Source organism: Thermobia domestica, chromosome 18 (genome assembly GCF_964235325.1).
Source record: "Thermobia domestica chromosome 18, izTheDome1.hap1.1, whole genome shotgun sequence".
Classification (NCBI taxonomy): Eukaryota; Metazoa; Arthropoda; class Insecta; order Zygentoma; family Lepismatidae; genus Thermobia; species Thermobia domestica.
In genome coordinates this window covers 60,848,723-60,870,434 of record NC_137471.1, presented here as the reverse complement: position 1 = coordinate 60,870,434, position 21,712 = coordinate 60,848,723, and the positions used below count along the sequence as shown (strand labels likewise).

At 36.2% G+C, this 21,712-nt stretch overlaps 2 protein-coding genes across 2 annotated transcripts in view; one reads left to right on the top strand and one right to left on the bottom strand.

Moving 5' to 3' along the window:
• LOC145675893 (uncharacterized) overlaps positions 1–21,712 on the top strand; it is a 791,086-nt gene that overhangs the window by 90,480 nt on the left and 678,894 nt on the right. The window lies entirely within an intron of this gene.
• Positions 345–5,261, bottom strand: LOC145675107 (uncharacterized). Its single transcript, XM_081745476.1, has 2 exons — positions 4,598–5,261; positions 345–3,640 (listed from the first exon to the last, which is right to left on the bottom strand). The coding sequence occupies exons 1-2, from the start codon at positions 5,259–5,261 to the stop codon at positions 345–347; spliced, it is 3,960 nt and encodes a 1,319-aa protein (XP_081601602.1).

The window sequence follows — 21,712 nt, the reverse complement described above, 5'->3', positions numbered from 1 at the left end:
AACATGTTCACAAGGTCTTTAGTTGTAAATGATTGTAATTCGATGGCTTACTGTTTGTGATATATTGTACGATGTTCTACCATGATATATGGTCCACCAAACTGTATGCTCTTGCTGCCTCCACATTCACCCACACCAAAACAATAGAAAAGCGTTAAGCAACTTGAACACTGTTGCCAGCTAAAGGCACACACACTGTTAAATACACAAATAATCCCAAACATACTCCCCCCTGTTGGTCAGCTAAGGTCTGACCAAATAAAACAAAATGATACATATAAAAAACGAAACAAACACAAAACTTGAAGAACTGTACTTATTTTTAGATTACTCAAATCTCAATTCTAATCCTTGTTATATGGTAATGCAACTAGTTTGTTGATGGAACGTTTATATGTTCCAGTTGTAGTACGAACCGTCACTACACGAACTAAGAAATCCTTTCCTGGGAACACCTTTTCAATGATGCCCAATTTCCACTGCAATGCAGGAATGTTGTCTTCAATCAGCAAAACTACATCTCCGACCTTGAGATTGTGTTGCGGTGAAGTTGTCTTAGAGCGTTGTTGAAGACCATGTAAATAATCTCGGGACCATCTCTTCCAAATGTGTTGTTTTAGTTGTTGTATCTTCTGCCAACGAGATAAGCGGTTGTGTGGTAGATCGGTGAGGTTAGGCTCTGGTAAAGCTGTAAGTGCTTCTCCAATTAAAAAATGTCCAGGGGTGAGAACACTGATGTCGTTAGGTTCACTTGATAGCACTGTAAGTGGTCGAGAGTTGAGACAGGCCTCAATCTGTGTCAGTAATGTTGCAAACTCTTCATATGTTAACACTGCACCCTTTGTAATACGAACTAGATGGTATTTCATTGATTTTATACCGGCTTCCCATAGTCCTCCAAAATGCGGCGAATTTGGTGGTATGAAGTGCCACTGAATTCCTTCGGTCGATGTAAAATCATGAACTTGAGAACTAAAAGGATCTGATGAAAACAGCTGATACAATTCTTTCAATTCGTTGTTGGCTCCAACGAAATTTGTGCCATTGTCGCTGTATAGATTGAGACATCTTCCTCGTCTGGCTATGAATCTGCGTAAAGCTGCTATGAATGACTGCGCACTAAGATCTGTTACCAATTCCAGATGTATTGCCTTGGTGGATAAACAAACAAATAACGCAACGTATGCCTTACGTACAGATCTATTTCTAACTGCTCCTGATTTTATGTAAAACGCTCCAGCGTAGTCCACGCCTACGTTTAGGAATGGTCTGGCTTGCTGCACACGAGCTGCTGGCAACTGTCCCATAAGTTGTTTTGAACCACTGGCCTTTAACTTGAAACACGTGAAGCAATGATGGATCACTTGTTTTACTACCTGTTTGCACCTGATGATCCAATATTTCTGGCGTAGTGATGATATTAATAATTGGGGTCCAGCATGAAGTAATCTTAAGTGTTCTGCTTCCACTATAAGTTTTGTCAAGTGTTGGTTTGAAGGCAGAACTATTTGATGTTTGGCGTCAAATGGAAGCTGACTATTCTCCAATCTTCCTCCAACTCGGATCATGCCTTCACTATCTAAAAATGGATGTAAATTGTTCAATTTACTTCTTGACGGAACAATGTTTCCATTACGAAGATGCTGCAATTCGCTGTGAAACCCAATTTCTTGTGTCCATTTGATGCAAACATGGAGCGCTGTGCGGAGTTCTTGTACTGAAAGACCTTCTGTTAGCTTGTTTTGCTTGTGTCTGATGTTATGAACAAAACGTCTACAATATGTTGTTGTCCTAACTAACCTTGACAATTTTGAGAATCTTGTTATGGTTTTATTGCACCAATTGTCTAAAGTGACTGTCAATGTTATGGTTCCCTTACTCTCTGGAACTTGATCTGGTAGCAATGAATCCTTACTTGTGACTGACCAATTAGATTGTAAACTAGAAAGCCATTGTGGACCGTGCCACCATAATGAATTGTCCTTTATGGAAACTGCATCTATTCCTCTTGAAATCAAATCTCCAGGGTTGTCTGAAGAAGTTACATGTTTCCAACAGCTAACGTCAGTTAAGTCTTGAATTTGAGCTACTCTGTTGGCCACGAAAGGTTTCCATTTGTTGCACGGAGAAGCTAGCCATGCCAACACGATTTGGGAGTCGGTCCATAAATGGACGCTACTTATGTTCAATTTTAAAATTGGTAAAATCTTGTGAACTAACTTTGCCAAAACAACTGCTGCGCATAACTCCAGACGTGGGAGAGTGATTTTCTTGACTGGGGCCACACGTGATTTAGCACATAATAACTTAACTGATATTTTTCCTTGTTGATTGATCGATCGCATATAAATGCAAGCTCCATATGCTCTTTGAGAAGCATCTGAAAAACCATGGATCTGAATCTCCTCTATGTTTCCTTCAACGAGTACATATCTGTCGAATTTTATCTGATTGATTAATGGAAGTTGCTTGTATAATTTAATCCATTTCTTTGCTAATTCCATTGGTATACTGTCGTCCCATTGAACCTTTTGCCGCCACAATTCTTGCAAAAATATTTTGTATGAAATGACAACTGGTGAAATTATTCCTAATGGATCGAATATAGAGGCAATGATTGAAGCAACCTGGCGTTTAGTAGTGCACTCTTGAACCTTCATTGTTGACGTCTTGCTTTCAACGAGAAATATATCCTTGTCTGGATGCCATGACAATCCTAATGCCTTGACGCCTTGGCCCTCATGGAACTGGATTGGACGCTGCACTTCTCGAAGCTCTGGCGAGATGGATTCCAATAACCTTGGATCATTCGAACTCCATTTCCTAAGTATAAAACCTCCCTTTCCCAGTAACTCTATCAATTGCTTCTGGACCTCTAAAGCTTGCTGTATGTCGCTCATGCCACTACAAACATCATCAATATAGAAATCTCGACGTAATATTTCTGCTGCTACAGGGTAATTATGCTCTTCTTCGTCTGCTAATTGCTGTAGGCATCTTGTGGCCACAAATGAAGCACATACCGTACCATACGTCAGTGTTTTCGACTCAAAAACTTGAATCGGTTCATTTCTAGATCTTCTCCATAATATACGTTGTAATGGCGTGTCTTCTGGATGAACATTGATCATGCGATACATCTTAGCGATATCTGCAGTGAATACTACCGAATGAGTTCTGAAGCGCAAAATGATAGAAAATAAATCTTGCTGTATTGTAGGACCAACTAAGAGAATGTCGTTGAGGCTTTTTCCGCTGTCAGATTTTGCTGAAGCATCAAACACCACACGGAGTTTCGTTGTAGAGCTTGTAGGCTTAAAAACTGCATGATGTGGCAAATAGTATGCAACGCTGACGTCCTCCTTTTTACTCTCATCTATCCTTACCATGTGACCAAGATCTTCATATTCTTGCATGAATTCCGTATATTTAGCTTCAAAGTCCGGATGTTGATCGAATCTTCTTTCCAATTGCTTTAATCTAACCAATGCCTGCTGATAAGAATCGCCTAAAACTGTACGGTCTTCAAGCAAAGGCAATCGTACAATGAAACGCCCTGTATGATCTCTTGTTGTATTCTGAACGAAATGTCGCTCACATGCAAGCTCTTCGCTTGATCTAGGTGTAACAGTAATTTCTTCTAGTTCCCAAAATTTTTGAAGTTGTTGCTGTAGATCTATGTTTGTCTTCACAAAACATGTTGTTAATGGAATATGGGGGTCACGTTCTTGAGGAATGCGTCCTGCCACGATCCATCCCAATTCTGTCTCCTGAAGCACTGGAAAATCACCTGGCCGTGTTTTGTGTCCTGACTTCATAATTATATAGAATACTTCCGCACCTAAAAGAATATCTATGTCTCCAGGCGTATTAAAAGTAGGATCTGCTAGAACAGTGTCCTTGGGAATGTTCCAATCGTCATAATTAATTCTTTCTTCCGGTAGTTTACTTGTAATGTGAGGGAGAACTGAACAACTTGTATTCAATGAAAATGCGTTAACACATGAATGGACACTAATATCTACAGAGTACTTTGTATTAGATATCGCTTGATTTATACCTTGAATTGGAGTATACTGTCTATACCGTTTGATGTTCAATTGTTGCACCAAATTCTCTGTTATGAAATTGGTCTGACTAGCACTGTCTAGAAGCGCGCGACAAAGAACCAAATTTCCCTTGTTATCCCTTACTTTTACTATTGCAGTAGATAACAACACTCTTGCGTTAGGCCTAGCCTTTAATGCACAATATGACACTTGCCCTAAATTTTCACTGGAATCTGAGTTGTTACTACGCTCTTGGCCCGCGGCATTGCTTACACTTGGAAACCGCACTGATTTGTCCTTTGTTACGTCTACATGCAATAATGTATTGTGCTTTTTGGAACACTTTTTACAACCTCTCGATTTACAATTCTTCAAAAAATGATTACTTTTCAAACAATTCATGCATAATTTATTTTTACGAATGCACTCCAATTTTTGGCTGTGTGCCGCATTTACAAAGGACGAACAAGAATATAAGGGATGCTGGCTATTACAAAATTCACATGCATTTGAAAATGTTGATAAATAAGTCTTTGATGACTCAATACTTTTTGCTTGCTTGTTTTGTACGCTACTACTCTGCTTCACACCATCAATACTAGTTCTCATGTTCTCAAGCACCTGACAACGTTTCTCGAGAAACGAAAAGAATTCTGATAAAGCAGGAAAATTAGAATTCGTATTTTGAAGCTCCCATGACTTTCTAGTAGTTGCGTCTAATTTTGATACAAAGTGTTGGGTCAAAATTACGTCTGTGAGGTTTACGTTTGGCTCAAGTGCTTGTAGCGCATTTATATTGCTAGTAGCTGTATTTATAAAAGCGCGAAGTTCACTTACATTTTCTTTATACACTGGCTTGATTTGTAATATTTCGTGAATGTAAGAAGAAGCAATTAGCTTTTTATTTGAATACCTGTCAACGAGTAATTGCCATGCTACTGAATAATTTGTTTCGGTAATTGGTAAATTTTCAATTAGGTTTAACGCTTCGCCCTTAAGAGAAGTTCGGAGGTACTGAAACTTCTGTACTGTGGAAATGTCTTTATTCTCGTGAATAAGAGATGTAAAGGTGTCCTTATATGATAACCAATGTTTACAGTTTCCGTCAAATGCAGGCAACTGTATGACTGGTAATTTAACTTGTGCGCTACTGCTAGTGCTATTATTAACAGCTGATTCTTTATTTCCATGCTTTAAAACAAGTGCTTGCATTTGAGCCTCTAAAGAAAAATACACATTTTCAATTTCTGCACGAGCGTTAACTGCTTCCGCTTCGGGTTCGATTTGATCAATTTCAATAGTATCTTGCACCTCCTGCAACTTTGACCAGACGTTATTTAGATGTTTTAAGCGTGCACGTATTTCTTCTATATTGCCTTCATTTGGATCAAAGGCCTGAACAAATGTGTTTATTCTGGTTAACTGGCCTCTGTATGCAGATCTTTGCCTTAAAAGACGCTGGTGTGATTCAGCCATGATTAAATGCTACGCAGAAATATGAAGAATAAAAAACTACTGACCTGATGATGATGTTTTTTTGTTTTCTTTTACCTATGAAATATACTCCAGAAGCGTGGTCCTGGTACAACAGCTGTCCGCCTACACAGAAAACGTGCTGATTGTCCAACGTACGTGATAGCACCACATATAGGCCGACACAAACACATTTCTCTTCATAACAGCACAGAACAATTCTCACAATTGTCAGAAAGCTTTGCACTCATGTGGCCCGGATAGGACCAATGTACAATATGAATGTATATATTTGTAACTTCACTAAAGTACAATAACAATGTTAAAAACAATATTCATACTAGTGGACTGTAAGGCTTGATTCGTACACCACATGAATGCAACCAAATATAAATTCACTGTATTTAATGATTACAACTACAATTTGCACAGAAAAATAATACACGAGAATAAACATGTTCACAAGGTCTTTAGTTGTAAATGATTGTAATTCGATGGCTTACTGTTTGTGATATATTGTACGATGTTCTACCATGATATATGGTCCACCAAACTGTATGCTCTTGCTGCCTCCACATTCACCCTCACCAAAACAATAGAAAAGCGTTAAGCAACTTGAACACTGTTGCCAGCTAAAGGCACACACACTGTTAAATACACAAATAGTCCCAAACACTCAATTTACCGATAACGGGAAGTAATTTATAAGAGTGAGGACTTTTGAAAAGACAACATTAATTCGTTTGCTGAATTGACTTTACAGTAGCGATTTCGCAGACTTAATTTTGATTGCTATGCTAGAAAAATATTCTACATAAACATTTGAGGAACGCAAACAAAATTTTCTGATTCTGGTTTAACTATCCAATATAGTTTATGTTATGCTCCTCTGTTTCAATAATACAGAAGTAATCTTAAATGTTCCTAATAGATCCTGAGAAACATGTGAATTTGACGAACTGTTTCACAGTGTATATTACCGAAACGAACCAGTTCATAAAATAAAATATGCATTTGCTGAATTGGCAATAAATTTGGTGAATGGCACTTCTATATCTAAACGAAAACTTTAATTATTCTTGATTAATATAAACTTTTTCTGATTAAACGTAAGAAAGCAGTGTTTGTTTCCATTCACCAAAGTTTCAATGTGAAACACCTCAGAAACCCGAATTTCCAGAATGAATGTTTAGTGGGGGATGTTACATCCCCCGTACACATTCTTTAGGTTCGCCCCTGATTTGAATAAGAAATAAAGAAAATTTATCAATTCATTCCTTTCAGTTTGAAAGAAAACAGAGAAATAATACTCCATATGAATCAATGGGTCTGAAAACAAATCTAGGTAGAAAAGTAATATACGTTAGTGATGATATGTGATGATTTTATTCTAGAAATTTTTTTCTTGACGAGAACTGTAAATAAATAAAAATTTCGTTGGCGTTGTGTTGCATGGAAATATTTACCTTGGAATTTCGATGGTGAAAGTAATAAGACAAACATGTATGTGGTGCTTATACATTACCTGCGCAAGGGCACCAATTTCTCTGTATTTTTTTTGGGGGGGGGGGGCAATCAGATGCAGAAGGCATATATGAGGATTTTAAAACAAATTGCTTATTATGACAAATATTGTAAATTCTTTAATACAATAAGGGGGCTTTAGGGGCTTCTGGCCCCCCCGGAGGATCGGCGCCCATGTACCTGCGGTATTTGCCAAAGTCTAAAAAGAATATATCCTAAGCTCCATGTTACCCTGGCATCTTATGTGACCTGTTCAGTAAATGAAGGGCATCCTTCACCTTGGGTTAGAAGACAGTCTTTTTTTTTTAAATGACTTAAAAATGGTCCGGCTAGATGTTTAGGAAAATTGCAAGTGTCTTCTTTTGGGATTATAGATAACTGTTTCAGCTTCAATGCCATCTAGGTTTAGAAAATACAGGTGGACATAACTGCCAGATTTCATTTCGTGATATTGTTTGGTTAATGGAACTTGCTTACATAATAATAATATTGAACTTGGGCAACCTTATTCACTAATTTACACCAATGTAGATACAAGATAATATTTTAATGTGACTCTAATCTGGAGTCATCTACTTACGCTATACTTTAAGAATTTTAAATTTATGAGAATGATAATAACATATAACACAAAAAATACGAGAGTCACTACGAAAGTTTTGAGATACGCATTGTTGTGGCACAGTATTTGAATTCCAACAATTGCGTTCGGTAGTGGTGCCCAGAGCGAAGAAGCGAAGCAAGTTTCAACCCGCCTCGCTTATCGGCGTGGCCGTATCGCCTTCACTTGTTTGTTGATGTGAGCAGTATTCGGCTGTCTAGAATGGAGCTCGAAAGGGAACATTTTCGGGCAATGATCCTTTACGATTTCAAAAGTGGTTTGAACGAGACATAAAGCCTTGACCGTTTGCAGGAGGTATTTGGGGACCTTGCTCCTTCCCGTGTTACAAGTTTTCGGTGGTTTGGTGAATTCAGAAGAGGCCGGACATCGCTTAAAGATGAAGAGAGAGCTGGACGTCCGGCAGCAGCCGTGTCAGATGAAAACATTGCCGCTGGGGAACAAATGATTCGAGAAAATCCTCGAACAACTTTCAAGGATATTGAATCTACAGTGAACATCGGATCGCCAGCAGTAACAAAAATTCTTCATGATCATCTTCGGCTCAGGAAGGTTTCATCTAGTTGGGTGCCTCATACTTTGACTGAACAGCAGAAGCGCATGCGTGTAGAATGGTGTGAAGAAATGCTTGCAAGATTTGATGGAGGCAATCCTCGACGCGCCTGTGACATTGTTACTGGTGATGAGACTTGGACCTATCAATTTGACCCTGAAAATAAACGCCAGTCTACAGTTTGGATCTTTCCAGACGAAAATCCACCCACGAAAGTGAAGCGACCGCGAAGTGTGGGGAAGAATATGGTCGCAGCTTTCTTCTCCAAGTCTGGCCATGTTGCAACTGTTCCACTTGAAGAACAAAGGACTGTTAGTGCTCAGTGGTACACCACTGTTTGCCTAACAAAAGTGTTCCAGAAGCTTCGGGAACGGCATCCAAGAACTGGATTGCGTGGGATCCTGCTTCATCATGACAACGCGTCCGCACACACGGGCAACACCACAATTCAGTTTTTAGAATCTACGGAGGTCAAACTTATGACTCATCTGCCGTAAAGCCCTAACCTGGCCCCGTGTGATTTTTCTCTGTTCCTCAGGATCAAAGATCGCATGCGTGGGAAGAGATTTTTGCAGCCCTGAAGAAACTGTAGTGGCTTACGAGAATGAACTTTCAACACTTGAAGAGAAAGGCTGGCAACACTGCTTCCAAAAGTGGTTTTCGAGGATGCAAAAGTGTGTACAGTGTAATGGTGAATACTTTGAGAAAATGTAAGTGTTAAATTGATTTTAAGTATGTAAGTTATTTCACATCTCAAAACTTTCGTAGTGACCCTCGTAGTATTTTTAAATGAAATTTGATGAAACTATTACAGATATAAATTTCAATTGAAAGTTATCCAATGGATGTTATCCTGAAACACTACAGTAATCTCCATAATCGATATTGTAATAATTTAGTTGTGCTGGTAACTCTATGCTTTACATTTCCGGATAGTATTATCAATACTGTGATGTCTTAAAAGTTAAATATAGCCCTAAATTTGATATATGTTTACGGTAACTATTTTGTTTACAACCTAGTACTTAACAATGAATTGGTTTCAAACACACAGTGAAAAACAAAATTCCAAGCTGAAGAGAAAAGTATCAATTATTATTATTAAGTGTCTAGTACCAAAGAATTTAGTTTTTGTGATATCTCTTGGAAACTAGGCATGGAAATTTGCCATCAACTGTGTTTTGTTTTGTTCAATTTAATGTCATCTGTATATCAATGTACGCGTCATCTTGGCACAATATTATAAATAAACATAATAATAATAATAATAATAATAATAATAATAATAATAATAATAATAAACTTCTAGTGCTAATCATAGTTTTATGGGCTATATCTCATTAAACATATTATGTACTGTTGTCTTGTTAATAAAATGGTTTGAAGCAGGATCGCATTCACTGGGGGGGGGGGTCTACCGGCTCCGAACTCCCCAAAACTTTCTAACTCATCATACATTTGTACATTTTCTCAATAAAATTGTACCTGTTTAACAGGGAAATGATTGATGCAGCATGAACATTTCAGCTTATGCTCCATTTGAGCTCTTTTTCTCTTCTAAAAATAATGTAGTTCTGTCAGTATTTTATTTTATTTTATTTTATTTTATTTTATTTTATTTTATTTTATTTTATTTTATTTATTTATTTTTTTTTTGAAAATGCAGGTGGAAGTATTTTACAATTACTTATCGTCTCTCCGGATGCAGAATAACCTGGTTACAGGCCCGTATCCACGGGGGGGTCTAGGGAGGGGCTAAATTTTTGCTGCTCCCCCTCTAAAATTTTCACGGTAGGCTTCCAAATGAACTATAATATGGTGATGAACTACAATATGGTCGGATTGGGCACCCCTAACTTCAGCCGAGCCCCCCTTACATTTTTGGGCTGGCTACGGGTCTGCTGGTCAATACTACATAGACGTACTGGCATGTAGTATTAGAATAGACCCACAAAGTTTGAACCTCTCCGAACAAAAATTTTTGCGTGCGCGCCTGGCTTGAAGAAAGTATAGCATTTCAGTAGCGGTTTCATCATGGTAAGTTGTGTGAATGTAGCACAGCTTCAGTTTTGAGGTTTACAATTTTTTTTTTTTTTTAATGATGATTTTGTCGGAAACTACGCACAACGGTTTACACTAACCGATTTAATGTTCTTCAGTTCGGTGAGATTTATCTACATTGGTTTCATCTTTCGACATTTGTCTTTTTCCTTGAACGTTAATAATATTGTATCTTCATTTGTTATTTTATTTATTCCTTGTCTCTGTTATATGCAAGATTTAATAGACATATAGGGCCAATGTTTTACTGTGAATTTTTTTTTTTAGAAACTTATAGTGTATTTCAAGATAAATATAAAATGAAAATACATGCAGTCTGAAGATTTATGCATTATACTACAAGAGATAGCATGACCTCATTCGGTATTTAAACTGTTAGCTACGAATACTAATGGAGCGATAAAAAGAAAAAACATGCATAGTAAATGGAATATACAGATATTTGGTGTACATACAAAATACATTTTTGGATTCGGTGTTATATTGTACGAATAATACAAAAAATAAATTAAATGGAAAAGCATACATGGATATAATTTTTGTTTCTTTTACAAGATGGATGAAATAGTATAATTTTGTTTTAAAAAAAGAACAAACATAAATACAAATAGATACGTATCTTGGATCTCTACAATGTGTACATGTGGTCAGATATAATAAAGGTGAAACCAGGAAGTTATGTCAAACACAGCACGGTCACTTCAGTATTTTCCCCTTAAGAGTCTTCATCCCGGCGAAATTAAAATACCGCTAATTTTACAGTAATTATGTGATATCTTCAAATAGTAAAAGATAATCGAAATGTGGAACAAGAGCGCCCTAGACAATATTATTTTACATGAGAAACCGTTATCACGACTCACTTATCTGCTTTCGATTTCGAGCCATTTTGAATATAGGCATTTATTTTCGCGTTTCTAAACAGCTGAAAACGGAAAGCCACTAGATGACTTGTGATAACGGTTCCTCACGCAAAATTATATTGTCTAGGGCGCTCTTGTTCCATATTCCAATTATCTTTTATCTATTTGAAGATATGACATAATTACTGTAAAATTAGCTGTATTTTAATTTTGCAGCGATGAAGACTCTTAAGTTCAATTATTTAAGTAATCATTATTGTACTATACCATATACTAATTATTAATATTGGAGCTCATTCGTGACTAAGCGGTTAACGAACACGCTTCTGGTGTGGGAGACCCGGGTTAGATTCCTGGAGGAAGCTCATGTGGTTCGGATTTCATGTTAATTCAGTAGGTCCACGCCTCATATAGTTTTGCTGCTGACTTAATATTTACTCTGCTTTACTCATTATTAATATTAATATTTCATTCTGAAATTTATACCATTCTCAGTACAGAAATGAACTTGGTCAAGGTAGCCAGTATAAAAATGCCCACATTTACTTTTAGTAATAACAACTTTAAAAGAAAAGGCGTGATTTGTTAAACCTGTAAACATTAATGCTTTGAAAAGAAAATCATTAACATCCGTGTGTACCAACGAAGTTTAAACGAACGTTCACTCAAACGCGTTCAAAGTTAAACTTTCAAGTTTAAACGTGGTTCCAGCATTTTAATTGCACCATTGAAAGTCGAAGTTCAGTACATCTAGTTTAAGTAAACTTCGGTCAGTCTATAAATCAACTCTGATTGGTTGTCATCTTTTGTCTCTAATCTTCGTTTAACAAAGTAACAAATGAAGAAAGGAAACCGCATGCCTGTCTTTTCGACTTTCGAGATTGTGTGCATAGAGTTGTGAGTAGTCTAATTTCAGTGATCGTAATTGTGAAGGAAAAAATAATGCAACTACGAGCAAAACATTTTTCCGAACATAAAAAATGTATTGTAATTTCATTAGTGTAAAAAATACAGAGATTATTGAATGTAAACAGACTGACTTGGATCAACGGAGTTTAAACCTCCAAATTCGGCCGTTCAAGCTAAAACCAATTTTATGCACCATTTGACCGAGACTTAACCTTGAACGTTGTTGGTGCAACAAACATTTTCACCGAGCTTGGTTATGACCCTCGTCCAGCAGTTGAACTTCGTTGGTGTACACGGCTATAAGTGAGAGAACGGAGTTCTACTCGAAACGCTAAACGCCTGCTGTTCCCTTGTACCTTTGTAATTAATAAAATAAAAGTACCAGGTATACAAATAAAACACTGAAGAAGCTAAATCTACATATGGACAGTTTTTACAAATGAATTTTGGTCATTGTTTAAAATGTACAGAATGTCCTGAGATGGTCTGTTAGTGAACAAAAAATATCTAGAATGTCTCCTAACAGCGGTTAATAGACTCTATCCAAAAGTGATCAAAATGTACCTGTACTTCAGATGTTTCCAACGAGTGTAAACAAACGGCAGAAAAGACTTGTAAATATGAAAGTGATAACTTGTAAGAATAATAACATTAAATGAATGAATGAATGAATGAATCTTTGAGTTTTACGTCCCACAGTCTTTTAATAACATAACGCGGGTGTAATATTCACTCATGACTAAGTTAAACCATTTTACGCACTGTACAGAGTCTTTTCAATTGTCTTTTGTGTTACTAATATTTTTCCTTTTGCATGAATTGCTATACTGTGCTATATCTTCCATATCAATGTTATGCAGCGCTGGCAACACTGCGGTCCGGATGTCAACTCTGATTATGATTTTTGTTCGTCCTTGATGCTCTTGTTATGTTTTGTTGCTTTCTTTTGGTTGACTTTCTTTCCCTGTTTGCATAATTATCTTTTCCCGTCATTCCTAACTTTCTTTAATTTTGCCGACATTCAATGTTTCCTCTTTCCTCGCTTCTCTCCCTATGGCCCTTAGCACCTTAAATTTCCGTGTTCTCCATATCTTTTCATGCTCAATCCGATGGTGTATGTCTTCATTGGATTTGCGCGACAACCATATGGTCCCTTACTTGTAAGAATGTTTTTTAAAAATTGTCCAAATCATATTCTAATACTAATTAATTATTTGCGGAGTGCCCAACAGTTATTGTCCCTGAAATACATTGTAGAAGGATGTTTCCCCCCTCAAAGTCACCCTTACAAAAATGTATTTCCTCTATCTATGTTCTGGAGCTGTTACACCTTGTAAAAAAAGAAAAGATTGTGGTTAGGCAGTAACTCATTGTTCTAGCTTATCTAAAAGCCTCATCATTTTTCAACTTCTTCCCGTGAATATTTTTTATCACTTAGTAAGTAGGGAACCATCCATTTAGTAGTACTTATCATCCTACACACTAACCATATAAACATGCATTTTCGTCAGTGCTAGTCATTTTATATGGAAGTATTTGATCAAGGCACGCACTTCAGTTTTCATCATTTTCACAATTCTGTCACACTTGCTACTTGTAAAATACAGAAAACACCACCAGTATCAATGACATTAACATGTATAGGTTCGAGATAAAAGAGTAGTGGGAAGATTGGTCTTAAGTCAGAGGGTTGTATTCCAGCGCTACTAGATTTCCGTAGCTGATGATGTGGTGAGTGGTAACGAATGTGTACGGTTCAGTCAAACGTAGGAGTGTCGTAGTGGAGAAAAGTAGAAGCGCCACTGAAGACGCACGTATGTGCAGTGCACAACAATCCTTTCAGGATCTTCGTGACGACGTCTTCGCTAAAATGGGGAAACCACTTCGCGGGAACCATCATGACACAAGAGAAGCCATCATGCGTGCCATTTGGCGATCCTTGCGATTCATCGCCTAAGATTGAAGTGTTGTAGCTACGACGCCTTCCACTTGTATGGCAGAAAATGATATAGATGGAAGATGATTCCATTGAAGGAATGTAACAGGAGGTATTGGCGAGTGCTTCAAATTGAGTGCCCGTAGGCAAACTCCTTCTATAAAAAATGTTGCGTAAGTACCTTAGGTTTCTGAAACATGGATTTTTGGATAGCGCTCATATTAGTTCCTAAGTGAAGTCTTGACCCGACTACACTAAGTCCCATAGTTTTGGAGCTATGGACCTTTAAAGTTCATTTTTCATGTTTTCGGCAGCCTATAACTCCGAAAGAAAGCATTTGTGCACCCAGATTGGTCTAGCTCCCGCCAAGTGAACTTTGTGGTGGACAAACACCGTGCTCGTGGGTTTTCTCGGGGTTCTCCCGTTTCCTCCCACTTTCTTCATTCCACCATTTCACTCATCTCTCATAATCACCGTCTCCTTTAGCCTAACCGCCATAACCGTGGGAAGTAAAACTTAAAGATTTCATTTCATTTCATTCCAGATTGGTCTATACTTTTTGTCTTATCTTAGTGTCAGGAATCACCTCCGAAACGTTGTTGATGTTGTTTTGAAACACTCCGTATATACCGTTTCCAAAGAGGTCTTTCAAAACGATCCAAAAATTTTGTGGCTACAAGCAAATTTGTAAAGTTCCACAAGGATACCATTCCCCAATAGATTACGGTTAAATCTCCAAATTATTTAATAGTACTTTTCCGGGAGAAAAGTGATGCAGTTTTTGAACAGACCATTCTTTGGACATTTTGCTTAAATATCTGTGTTAAAATAGAATACCTGTGGATGTAAGTAGAAAGATTTTAAAAGAAAATTTGACGTTTTAAAGTAGTTGCTCAAAATCAATTTTCTTTCTAACATAGTATATGCACAAAGAAAGTATAAACTAAGTCAAACTTCCGTAAATAAAAACTGCAACATTGCAACATTGAGTATATCACTGTAAAATATTGAGTTTCTACACTGTAATGTTAAAGAAACAAATGTACGGTACTTATCAATTTTCTGTGTACTTGTCATGGGACTTTATAAACTTTACTACCTATATTATTCAATTTTTTTTTAGAAATAGGTAATAAAATGTATTATCCCAGGCATACACTTTAAGACGACTTGGGTGAATCTCACCTTTTTTTAACCCTCTCAGTCTTGATTTTTTGTTTACTCTCCAATTTTATTTTTATTTTGTCTTATTATTCTTTTTGACTTAACAAATGAAATACGTTCTTTGCGGGTGTCATATTTAGAGAATTATGGATGAAACATTTTGCGTGCACTAGGGTTGAAGTACGTATGTAGAATACAAAATGGCATTAATCCAAAATATCATAGTGATCTACATAGTTTAGAAACTCAAAACACATCACTAAAACAGAAGAAGAATTTGTTGCAAATAGTTTGTTTCGCCAAGAATAAAACAGCCTACATGCCTGAGTTTTGTCCATCGTGATAGCCCCCTGCAAGTACTCTAAAAGAAATGTGCGTTGCTTCCTGACAACAGATGAAAGCACCAGAGAAATAGCGGAAAGTGATTTGGACAAGCTCAAAGAATACTGACACGAAAACCCAGACATTTCGAATCCTCCAGAGTAATTATTTTAATCTTAAAATATGATGTACACAAATGTTACCGTTAGGTCTGAAAGGATTAAGGAGTTTATCAAAACTCCCGTCCGTCCGTTTGTGAGTCACGAAATCTGAAGCTAGTTGATGGACCAACTTCAAATTTGGTCAGAATATAGAGGGTAACCAGTTAGGAACCAAGTTCGTTTCCGGAGGCGATATTCGAACCAAAAGTGGTAAATAAATAAGCCGTTTTCGTTTTGTACGTTGACCACTATAGAGTAAAAAGAGAGAGAATCGATTTCCCGCAATCGATTAAGCATCCAATGAATACATTTTATTTCTGTTCCTTAACTTTGTAGTAAAACGGGAAGTGATAAAAATCGACTACAGCTTGCGGCCCTAATAAGAGATAGTGAGAAGCGGTTTTTTTTGGAATCGATTTAGTCTTTTTTAAATGATTGTCATCCTATATTTTAACCACCTATTCACACTTAAAATGGCAAAAACACTTCCGGTTTCTGGTTGATCCTATGGAATTAAAAACGTAATAATTAGCGAGAACGAGAAGCGGTTTTCTGTAATCAATTAATCGTCCCAAGCTTAGGCGTAACTAAAGGCTTGGGGGCCTCCCCGCAGACAGCGTGGAGTGGGGCCCCTTCTCTACGTCCTACTTTACGATTTGGAGGCTCTTTGATGGCTTGGGCCCCTCCCGCAATACGAGGTCTGCGGGACCCTTATTTACGCCCCTGGTCCCAAGAATGTATTCAATACCTACCCTAATCTCTCCTCTAAAGCTGGAACTTCCGGTTTTATTGTTGATTGTTATAGAGTGAAAACGATACAAGATAGCGAGAAACATTTTCCTGCATACAATTAAACGTTCCAAGGATATATCTCATCTCCACTCTAATCTCCCTAACAAAAATGAAACTGATATAATTAAGGCACGGTGGCTCAGTGGTAGAGCGATTATTTCTTGTGCCTGGTGTCCCTGCTTCGATCTCCGGTCAAGTAAGTTTGTGGTGGACAGCATCGGGCTCGTGGGTTTTCCCGGGGTACTCCCATTTCCTCCCACTTTCTCATTCCATCAGTTCTTCCATTTGCCTGAACATCGTCTCCTTTAGTCTAAAGGACATAATCGTAGGACGTTAAACTGAAATAAAATATGAAACTGGTATAAGTATAGGCCTAATGCACTTCCTGTTTCAATATTAACTTAGAAACCAAGGTCGACACACAAACCAAGTTCTTTCATGCAGTGCAGGACGTCACACTGATACTTGTTGTGTAAATAATATTTTTGATGGCATAAAGAAAGTAAGCGTGTGAGAGAGTATATCTTCATACGTAACAAGTACTCGTACATGCAAGTGCCAGTCTAATGATAACACTTAGCTGCGTACGAGTTACAACGATAATTCTCTTTTCTTGAAATTTTTTTCTATTGTAATTTTGGGCAATATTAGATTTCTAAATATGCACAAGCCAGAGAATTTTAGTAGTAGAAGAAGAAGATGCAAATAATATAATCATCTTTGAAATAATATGAAAGAATATGAAGACGCATATCTACCGTTTCTGGAGATGTTCGTTCAGCGTCCTTCTTAGTACAACGTATATCCATTGCGGTCCAACGTGGCAACGTTTCGTCAGTTCTTGGTACGTTGCCGCCTGGAAGGGAACTGGAGGAGATATTTCTTCTTTAGTAGAGTAAAGCGGGGCAAAAGGCCGCACTTAATGTTCAGCATGCTGTTGCTGCTATACCAATATTGAGAAACCAAAAACAATATTGAGATGATCCATAATTGTTATTTTTTCTCGAAAGCCATGTGAAATGAATCTTTTTATAAAGCATATATAAATAACAATGAAATTTAATCATTGAAAGTATTAAATGGAAGGAATAAATTACTGTCAAATATTGTAATTTAAATCTTAAAACTAATTATTCTAAATATTATATATCTTTAATGTATATAATTGAATGTTTTTGTGTAACTAAGGACGACGAGTTGATCCTCGTCGTAGCAACAAAATAAATAAATAAATAAATAAATAAAAAATAAAATAAAATAAAAATAAACAAACTAAGTGGTACTGGAAGCCATCTTATAATAATGTAAGTTTGAATGTTGGAAGTGTCTCACCTTTAAAGATCCAAACAGTGGAATAAAAATATTTGTGTAATTTTATGTGGCTCAATTATAGTTATATGAACCAGTGACTTAGTATATAACGTAACATGGTAACAGAAAGCTCGGGAACTTTGTGTAAATGTATAACAAAATACTTTGGTTTGTGTAATATTTACCTGTACCTTGGGCAGAAAGTACTCATACATGTGCACTATACTTAGTAGAATGTTCATTTCATATTAACAAAAGAAGAATGCTTTTAATATATGTAAGTGATTATTATGGGATAGTTGTTGATATGGACATGTTTTATGGTTACCTAGTCAGTGAGTTTGTGTACTTAACAGTTTTAAGAAAAGGATATTATAAGTTATATCAAATAATAAACCAGTTTAGCACCGTTTATAGACGTTGTCATATTTATTAAAGAGGTGAGATTAATGGTATACAATTATCAAAGCTAATATTTTCATGCCAAAGAAATACTACCACTTCGAATTTTTACCTCAGCAAACGAACCAGGTTTACGACTATCTTTTTGATAAGTCGTTATAAAAATTTTGGTGCCGAAACCCGGGAACTTGTAAATTCAATTCCCGAAGAAGAGTAAGGTTGAATTTACTTTTATACTACAGTTAATGAATACGAACTTAACCATATTGCGAAGTGGTAAAGTAATCATAAGAAAAATGGACAACGAAACAATGCAGCAGGAATCAAATACTAGTGACAAAGGTGAAACTAGTGTAACACCAGGTTTGACATCGGAGGATCGAATCTTGTTAGCTTTACATCGACAATTAATGCAGATGTCTACCGAGATAAAGAAGCAAAATGAAGAATTAAAGCAGACCATGGAACAGAAATTCAACGAATCTAACAAGACCATGGAACAGAAGATAGAACTGAAGTTTGACGAAGCTAACAAGCAAAATGAAGAATTAAGTAGACGAATGGAACAGAAGTTTGACGAAGCTAACCAGACCATGGAACAGAAGTTCAACGAATCTAACAAGACCATGGAACAGAAGATAGAACTGAGGTTTGACGAAGCTAACAAGCAATATGAAGAATTAAGTAGACGGATAGAACGGATAGAACAGAAATCAGATGAAACGAAACAGACAATTGTCCAGGTGGTGAATGACATATCCTCGCAGTTCGAGGAAAAGTTAAAAAGGATATCCGATGATTGTCAAGAAAAGCACAATCACCAAAATCAAGAAATCTGTGCTGTAAAAAAAGATTTAGAAGTAATAGAATCTTCCATTAAACAGCAAAAGATCCAGGTCAGCAACAACTCTAATAACATACGTGTAAATACACAGTTGTTAACTACTATTCAGGAAGAGATTAGAACGTTACAGGCTAAAGACAACATTTACCGTAATAACTTGGGTAGTGATCGCTTTGAGTTGCCCCACTCACCAGAGATGAACTCGCCTTCGCCGGGGTCTGATGAGGATATTATACTAGAAGAAAGTTGTCCGAAGAGTACTGATGAGCGAAACGTAGATGGTGCGACGACACAGCACGTCATGGATAGGAACTATCACTCAACAAGAACAAGGAATGAGAAAAAGAAGGTAAAATTAAGTGTTAAGATGAGTGAAATCCGAGCTATGAGCAAATTCAGTGGTAAGTGTAATGAGAATGCTACTTCTTTCTTAGAGAAATTCCAAGACGAATGCAATATAATGTGTATAGATCGATCACAATATATGAAATTAATACCCCATGTATTACTCCCACCTTGTTCCTTATGGTTTAAAGCAATACGTGATCACATTAGTTCATATGAGGAATTCAAAGCGGCATTGATCGCAAATTATGAAAATGACTTTTTGCTGGCAAATAGAGATGCCACCCTTAGAAATCAACACTTCAATCCTCGATTGCACAAATCTGTTGTAGAGTTTGTTGTAAATGTCTACAACGAATTAAAGGTTGTTAATCCATTACAATCGGAATCGAGAATAATAGCATCGATTCGAAATTTGCTTCCATTTAAATTGCAACAGATCTTATTTTCCACACAGTGTATGAGTTTCAGCCATTTATTGATGCTTGTCCAATGCTACGAAACTCAATACCATGCCATGAATCCACAATCAGGAATGGGTAAAAATAAGAATAATTCAGATCATTTGGTGCCTGTTCGGAATTTAAATATCCGAAGTGTGAATAATACGAAACCTAACCTAAGCCGAATATACTCTAGCAATCCGAATGAGCAAAATAAGCAAAGTTATGTAGGGAATCCGCCTAACCTAACTAATCATGGTAATTATGATGTTAGATCACTCAACAGCAGTAGATATAAAAATAATCGAAGTACTGAGCAAAATTCCAGAAATGCAGCGAACTACGTGGATAGACGTAATTGGAGATCAAGAGATGGGACTTCATACCAAAATCAGAATCACGACGAAAGACATGTACAACATAATGTAGAACCTAATCATGATAGCGCAGTACAGTGTACTTTATTAGAATCGTATGCAAGTACGAATGTAACCTGATTACCGTTAATGAAATTAGGTTAAATTCATGTTAGTTATAGATTCTTGTAAATTTTCATTTTTAAGTTTATGTGTTAATATTAATAATGAAAACGATTCCTATAAATACTTGAAATGCTTAAGTAGAGTTTTAGGTAGACTGAAAAATTAATTTTCAAATGATTTTTATTCTTTCTTGTTAATGTGAAGAATCATAATTCGATTTATAATTGATTAAAAGCAAAGATTATTTATATTAGATTGATTTGTGTTGAAAACTTAATTGTCAAAGATTATGTTAAAAAGAAGCTCTATTCTATAAAATTAATTATTCAACGACTACCTTGAAGGAGATTCTTCTTTATTATAGTGCTACGATGTATGCCTTTAAATGCAACCTCTAACTTATTTATCATATAATGCGCTCGGATTATTTGTAGTCCACGTTTGTCCTTTACATTTTTGAAATCGCACCCTTCGACGATTAATTAAATGAGCGACGATATTTTTAATAAGAAAATATATTAATAATAATATAGTGGATAATAATGAAATAAATATAATTAATGTAATTAAAGATAAATATTGATGAAATGAAAGATTTGTTATGAATGTATTTATATATATATATATATGTATATGTGAAATGTAATGAATAGATATACAAGGTGCGATCAAAATATGATGGACATATGTAATGTATGAACATTAATGTAAACGGACCAGTGGTTCTTGAAGATAAAAGCCAAGCTTACTCATGACTTTTATATTCAGTCCCTTTGTCGAGCGACATTTTATATAACAAAATACTTTGGTTTGTGTAATATTTACCTGTACCTTGGGCAGAAAGTACTCATACATGTGCACTATACAATGTTCATTTCATATTAACAAAAGAAGAATGCTTTTAATATATGTAAGTGATTATTATGGGATAGTTGTTGATATGGACATGTTTTATGGTTATCTAGTCAGTGAGTTTGTGTACTTAACAGTTTTAAGAAGAGGATATTATAAGTTATATCAAATAATAAACCAGTTTAGCACCGTTTATAGACGTTGTCATATTTATTAAAGAGGTGAGATTAATGGTATACAATTATCAAAGCTAATATTTTCATGCCAAAGAAATACTACCACTTCGAATTTTTACCTCAGCAAACGAACCAGGTTTACGACTATCTTTTTGATAAGTCGTTATAAATGTTTGTTTGTTGTTATAGAGTAACTGATTTTATATAGTATAGAGTAAGTACTGAGTTATAGAGTAAGATAGGAAAGACGAATCTAACATAAAGACCTCATTGACCTGAACATAAAGGGTTGTGGGAAGAATCCTGAATATGTGTAAAAAAAAAAAAAAAAAATCACTACATTCTCCGAAATAGAAGTAAATTTGCATTTTCTCCATTATATCTCTGGAATTAAAGCAGCAAACCCAGTTTTGCATTAATCCATGGTTCTTA